The 6,516-nt window shown below is 34.3% G+C and overlaps 1 protein-coding gene across 1 annotated transcript; it reads right to left on the reverse strand.

Annotated features, from left to right (window-relative positions):
- Positions 1-147: 147 nt before the first annotated feature.
- LOC143540585 (DEK domain-containing chromatin-associated protein 1-like) lies at positions 148-5,828 on the reverse strand. The gene is made up of 11 exons (XM_077033602.1): positions 5,723-5,828; positions 5,446-5,478; positions 2,991-3,070; positions 2,840-2,899; positions 2,613-2,730; positions 2,443-2,519; positions 2,299-2,349; positions 1,707-2,211; positions 805-902; positions 688-718; positions 148-588 (listed from the first exon to the last, which is right to left on the reverse strand). The coding sequence occupies exons 1-11, from the start codon at positions 5,826-5,828 to the stop codon at positions 428-430; spliced, it is 1,320 nt and encodes a 439-aa protein (XP_076889717.1). The 3' UTR covers positions 148-427.
- Between the last annotated feature and the right edge of the window lie 688 nt (positions 5,829-6,516).

Consider the following 6,516-nt stretch of genomic DNA (forward strand, 5'->3'; position numbering starts at 1 on the left):
AAAAGTTCAACTGCTGCTCATCATTTTTTTTTCAAAATCAGTATATAAATCAAAATAGAAATAAGCATTTAACATGATGCACTCACAAACTTCAACCACTAAAACAATAATGATACTATTGTGTGCACATGCATACAAACTCACCAAATTATAGAGCATTAAGCTAAAAATCCAATCAATTAAACAAAGTACAGCAGAAAATGTATAGCTCAACAGTATCACCAAATCCTAAAAAAACTTCACCAAAACAACTGATCTATGGTACAAATAACACTAGTTAAAGTTACAAAAACACAATAAAAAGGACCACAGAAGTACATCCTGCACAGAAACCACATGTACACCGATTACTTCATGCTGCCACTTTTCACCTTGTGCCTTGCTATCTTCCTAGTCTGACATGTTTATCTAACACCTATATTGCCACCTATGAATCACTGTTGTCACCATCTCCATCCTCATCGCTACCACCGCCAGCTTCTTTATCCTCTTCCTCATCCTCATCACCAGACATGTTGTTTATCACATCAGTTATTATAGCCTTCACTTCCGCCTTTCTGTGCAACAGATCCTGACCAAAATGGGTACCTAAAACAATAATCAAAATTGAAATTATTAGAAGCTTCAAATGGTAAATAATTACAATTTTTAGATTTAAAAAATGGTGGTAGTTAACAGTTAACCCACCAAGTTGTTTGATGATATCTGACAATGTTGCCTGCATAGTTTAAAAGAAAAGGAAATAATATTAGTTTAGTTGCTTCTTATTTAACAGTAAAAGCAAAAGAATGTGGGTTGACTTACAGTATTGAAGTCAACTTCCTTCAAGATGCTAACAACAACTGCATGCATTTCTTCATTAGTTGGTTCTGGTTTTGCTTTCTTGTTGGTTTTCCCTTTTCCTGTAAAATTAATTTATTTACTGAACCACAAGCACAAGACTGCAAAAACTGTATCACATGATATAACAATATACTGACATAGTGCATCCATGCTTGTAAACGAACCAAACAAACACAAACAGAGCATGTTCGGGTTTGTTCGTTAAGAAAATGGATATGTTGGTGTTCGTTTACCTTTGTTAATACTATAAGCAAAAAGTTCGAAAACGTATGCAAACAAACATAACTGAACATAGATGAACAAACATGCTTAAGCTAAAACCATATACAAATACTGTGAAAAACAATGGGTTGGCCTAAAAGGTTATTAAAACTAAAACATATTAACAAACTTGATCAAACATAAACAATCATTCACAAACATAGATGAAAAACCAGACATGTGTTCATGTTTGTTCATTTAACTAAATGAACATTTTTTTGGTTTGTGTTTATTCATAATTAAATAAATGAACGTCCTGTCAAACAGTTCACTATTTGTTCACTTACAGCCTTATGTACATCCTAATATGGTAGATCAGAGTTTAATCTAACCAGACAAGTAAATATAAAGTAAAAGAATAAACAAAACGACATGATCCGTTTATTTAACATGTCAACCCAAACATAACCCATTCGAAAAATGGAACCTGTTTATTTTAATTGTTCCAAGTCAACCCAAACCATTTTGACCTCCATTTTACAACCCTTAACAATCATATATGACTTAACAAGGATCAAAGAAATGAAATTTTATGACAAAAATTATAAAAGCATGTAATCGTGCATTGAGTAACTGACAATAATTAAATAAAACATGTTTACCTTGATCTTTTGCAGATTTCTTGGCAGAGCTTTTAGCTTCGGCCTTTTTGCTACTCTTTTCTTCCTTAACCTTCTTACTTGATGATACCTTAGACTTAGCAGATGAAGCAGGTGTAGCAGCTTTCTTAGACTTTTTATTTGATTTGGCAGGTGATTCCACACCGTCTTTTTTAACAGCTTTAGAATCCTTCTTAACAGTCTTCTTTGAAGAACTCTTTTCTTGTTTTTCAGACTCATCTTTTTCCTCGTCACTTGCAGACTTGTCTTCATCATCACCGCCTTCTTCAGACTTCTCTTTTTCATTGACACTTTCTGAATTATTACCATCTTCATCATCACCACCTTCTTCAGACTTCGCCATTTCTTCATCACTTTCTGGTTTTGAAGGTGTGTTCTTCTCATCTTCTTCTTTAGATTCATCTTCACTCTCTGAACCTTCATCTTCTTCCACATTCTTCTCTTCTTTAGCCTTGGTTGCACGCTTGCGTTTTTCACAAGATTGTTTCTAAAAAAGAATAGAAACTGAGATCAACTTTGCATGATAATATCTTAACAGCACTGCATGTGATTCTAAAGAAAAATGAACACAAACCGTGGATGGGGTCCTGCTCTTTCTAGCCCTAGCTTTTTTGTTTTTAGCTTTCTAGAAAGAAAAAGATACATTTTTAGCTTATTAACTAACATAATGAAAGGTGAAAAAAAGGACCTGAATTGAAGAGTAAAAATGTAAGGTAACCTGTTCTTTCTCAGCAAGCAAGACTTCAGTTGTAGCATGTGGAGATTGAAGAAACTCTAATAGCTTCAGTGAAAGTTCTTCCTGAACATATATTTAACAATAAATGGTGATTAATCAAAGATAACGTGCCAGAGAATATAGAGTATACTATATGGCGATTAAATGAAAACTTGCCTTCTTAAGAGATGACTTGTGAACTTGAAGATTCATAATATCACAAAACTCAAACAGCTTTTCTTTGGTGAATTTGTCAAGCTTCTCTTTCACCTTTAACTTTTGCTTTTCCAGCTGCATGTATGAATCAAACAACACAGCATCATGTAAACTTAATGATCTTTTGTCAGCGTTCATTGTCCAAGTAAATAACCGAAAGAAAATAGAAAAAAAAAAAGATCACCTCGTCATCAGCCCAGACAAATCCAGAAAACAGGCCAATGTTCTTCTTCACAGTGTTCATCTGCAACATAAACATCAGAGTCAAAAAATCAAGTAAAATAAAGAATGAAGATTGCTACGTGAATCAACTTTCCAACATATAGATTTCTCACCTTTGCTCTTTTGCTAAAAAGAACAGTGTGCAGTGACTGCAAGGTATCATCAGCTTTTCTCTTGGACAGCTTGTATGCCACTGAATATAATAAATACAATAAAATTTGCATTCACAATAACATTCATATATATACACACACAGTGCAAGACAAATAAAGTGCTAATTTCTCAGAAAAGTAATCACATAAAAGTAAACAAAATAAAGTATGTGATAATAACAGATACCAGCTACAGCAATATTGATCTAACTATATGATTTGTAAGTGAGGTACAGATTCAACATTATGAACACATGTATAAAAGCCTGCAAAGCTAACCACTTCAAACTCATTTATAAATATCAAATTCATTTAGACAATACTTCATACCTTATAGTGAAATGACACACATGATTAAAAGTTATAAGTAATACTTGACAAGCACATAACAAAGCCTAAAACTAATGATGACCAGCATAAAACATTAACATTTTGTGTACATAAAGACATAAGAGTATATAAGCTAAAACACGCTGTTAGCAAATCACCCCACTTAAAAACACTACATAAATCAATGAAGACATGGCAATATCAGTCTATCATAGCTCTGACTGTGTACATAATAGCAGTACAACCACATAAAAATGCCAAAAATTTTTACCAAATTTCAGATTGAAGAAACTGATAAGATAAAATCAAAATGGCAAAAGAGAAATTAAGAAACAACAAGTGCATCAAAAAGCGCACAAATTTTGTGACCTAGAGGCATGAAACAACAAGAAGCCCTAACGATAGCATGATAATTTTTTAAGCTAGAAACTGAAATATGAATAATTTGAGAGTTCAAGCACACATAAACTGATAGAATGTTTTCAAGGGTGCAAACTACAAAAATTAAAGCATAAATACAACCAAAATCTTATAAACAAGTCCCCAGGTTCTAGACATGAAAAAAAGCAAAGCCACTTGAGAGTTACTTGAAAACAGATTGATGAAAAGATCAAAACAAGCCAGCCTGGTCATCATATAAAGCTCATTTAGTTATCAATCCCAAGCTCAAGCCTTGTATGAGAAAATTCTTTAAGCTCATCAAGCCTTAACAAGCATGGTGCACTTCCAACTTTTAACTCTATTGAACATCTATCATTGAAGTTCAATTAGGCATAAGCTCAGTACCAAACCGATACCAAAAATCACGATCCTGATTTTTCCAAAAACTTGAACTGGTACTAGAAAATGTTCAGTTCGGTACTGGTATGATACCATAGACAAAAGTTTGGTAAATATCGGTACCGAAATGCTCGTTTCGGTACTGGTGCCCAGTACCATTTGCTCGTTCCTACTTCTATCTATTAAATTCAAGCTGCATAGCTGAGATCGAGCTAAGCTTTGGCTCATTTAAGATACATACGAGCTCAAGCAGTGGAGGATCTACTAAGACTATAGGGGTAGCCCGGGTTACCCCTCAAGTTTGTCATAAGTGCAAATGTTTTAGGTTTTTAGCATTAATTGTTATGAAACCGATATGCAAATCATAGTTGTCAATAGCGAATAGCGGTAAATAGCGACAAGTCACCTATATGCTACGTAGTGAATAGCGGTAAATAGCGGCCGCTATTTTATATTTAGCGATAAAGAGGCAGAAAATTTAAGCAAATAATTAGGGTTTATATTCACAAAATAAGCTTTTACGGTGGAATTTGTGGAACATGCAGCTTTTTGGTTGATAAGCAAGTCTAAAAAATAGGTTACTACAATTTTTTATATTAAAAAATAAAATAAAAATAAAAAAACCCTAAATACCGCTATATCACGCTAAATGACCAATATTTAGTATATGGCAGCCTATAGCCGCATCGCTACGTAGCACACTATAGCGACCGCTATCACCGCTATTGACAACTACGATGCAAATTATATTTAGCAGTTTGAAAACATCAAACGAATGTGCCAAATTTGAATCATGTTGTCCTGTTTTTCGTTTCTTCTAAAACTACGATTTTCAAAGCTAATATGTCATTGACTGTAAACTGTTAGTCCTCAACCATCAATTGCGTCTATTTCCAACTTTCAAAAACTAGATTGATCTATTAACTATTACATATTTTCAAAGTAGGCTACCATAAATTTATTTCAAGATCCACCACTAAGCTCAATCCAAGCTTGGCCTCATTAAGGCCTTCTCAAACTATATCAAAATAATTTAATACGCATCAAATTATTAATCAATAAATAATAAGCAGACCAAACAGTAAAGCTTGAAATTGAAAAAATAACAAACAAGCCTAGCTCAAGCCTAGTAGAGCTCACCGCTCGGGCTCGGCTCGTTTACACCCCTACCAAATTCCCTAAGCCTAAACCAATCACCCTCTTCAATTCCCCCAAATAAACACAGTAACAAAACCCTAAAATAATAGCAAATCTTACAATTATACAATTAACATCAATTAATCAACAAATACCAATTAACACGTACCGTTCGGGATATCCTTGAGCTGAGTACCAGATCCTGCACAATCGAACTATTAGAAACCCTAGAATTCAATAACAAACAATTCAAATTACACGACTCACCTTCTCAATTGAAAACGGCTTAGGAGTCATAAGCCTCTGCATAGACTCAGTGTACCGTTCAACAGTCTTCCTCTCTCTCGTCGGCCGGTCCACCGGCGTAACCGGTTCTTTTTTCCCGCTGTTTTTCTTCCTCCTTTTACCTTTACTCTCCTCACCTTCATCTTCTTCTTCTCCATCACTCCCTTCAACTTCTTCTTGTTTCGATTCCTCGTTCTCCTTCTCTTCGATGTCCATAGCAGCGTCTTCGTGTTTCTTCTCTTCTAGGGTTTCAATTTCGGAAGCCATCGGAAACCAGTAATCGATTCGATCGATTCAAGGTTTCTGGGTAATTGAATTGCTCGAAAACCCTAAAAGCTAGGGTTAAAGATCCGGACGAAATGAAATGGGTCGAATTGAGAAAGGTGTTGATTTGTGGGTGGTGGGATTGAATCTGAGAAGTGTTTTAAAATGAAAATTGTGGGGTTTAAAGGCGGGATGGGTTGAATTTTGGGCAAGAATTGGAGGGTTTTGAATTTCGTGCCAATTGTATTAGCGGGCTATCTCCCCGGTTCAACCAAAATTTTGCCCAAAATAATAAGATTATTGTGAGATGTCATCATATGCATTCAATTACTATTTGCTTAGAACATTAATTATTGGTTCCTAAGAGTTAATATCCATAATATAATTAATGCTTGGTTTTATGGTTTTAAACTCTTTTTAATTCTAAGTATATTATTATTGTTATGTTATTATGTTTCTTATAAACGCCTGTTATAATGTACTACGAATTTCGTCTCCCTCTCATATGTGATTGTTCGCTCGGGAGAATTTTGGTTGCTTCTGGTATGAGTAGTTATTCTTGTTTTGTTTAGAGGGTCATTGTCTTTGTGTGTATAAAGGGAGTTAGCAATTCACTAATTCTTTATCACGACTTTGTCGTCTCCTTTAACGATTTTATTGATTTAGCGAAAAGTGTAAACTTGAAAACAAT

The sequence above is a fragment of the Bidens hawaiensis genome, unplaced genomic scaffold (assembly GCF_021521415.1).
Source record: "Bidens hawaiensis isolate Kalapana, Puna unplaced genomic scaffold, B.hawaiensis_p1.1 tig00012283_1, whole genome shotgun sequence".
Taxonomy (NCBI): domain Eukaryota; kingdom Viridiplantae; phylum Streptophyta; class Magnoliopsida; order Asterales; family Asteraceae; genus Bidens; species Bidens hawaiensis.

What these genes read in the sequence shown, in the direction of transcription:
- LOC143540585 (XM_077033602.1), bottom strand. Translation starts at nt 5,828, where the DNA reads ATGGCTTCCGAAATTGAAACCCTAGAAGAGAAGAAACACGAAGACGCT. An exon ending in TTGTCTGGGCTGATGACGAG is followed by an intron (nt 2,731 to 2,839) that starts GTGATCTTTTTT and finishes TCATACATGCAG; the next exon opens with CTGGAAAAGCAAAAGTTAAA. An exon ending in AGGAAGTTGACTTCAATACT is followed by an intron (nt 719 to 804) that starts GTAAGTCAACCC and finishes TAAACTATGCAG; the next exon opens with GCAACATTGTCAGATATCAT.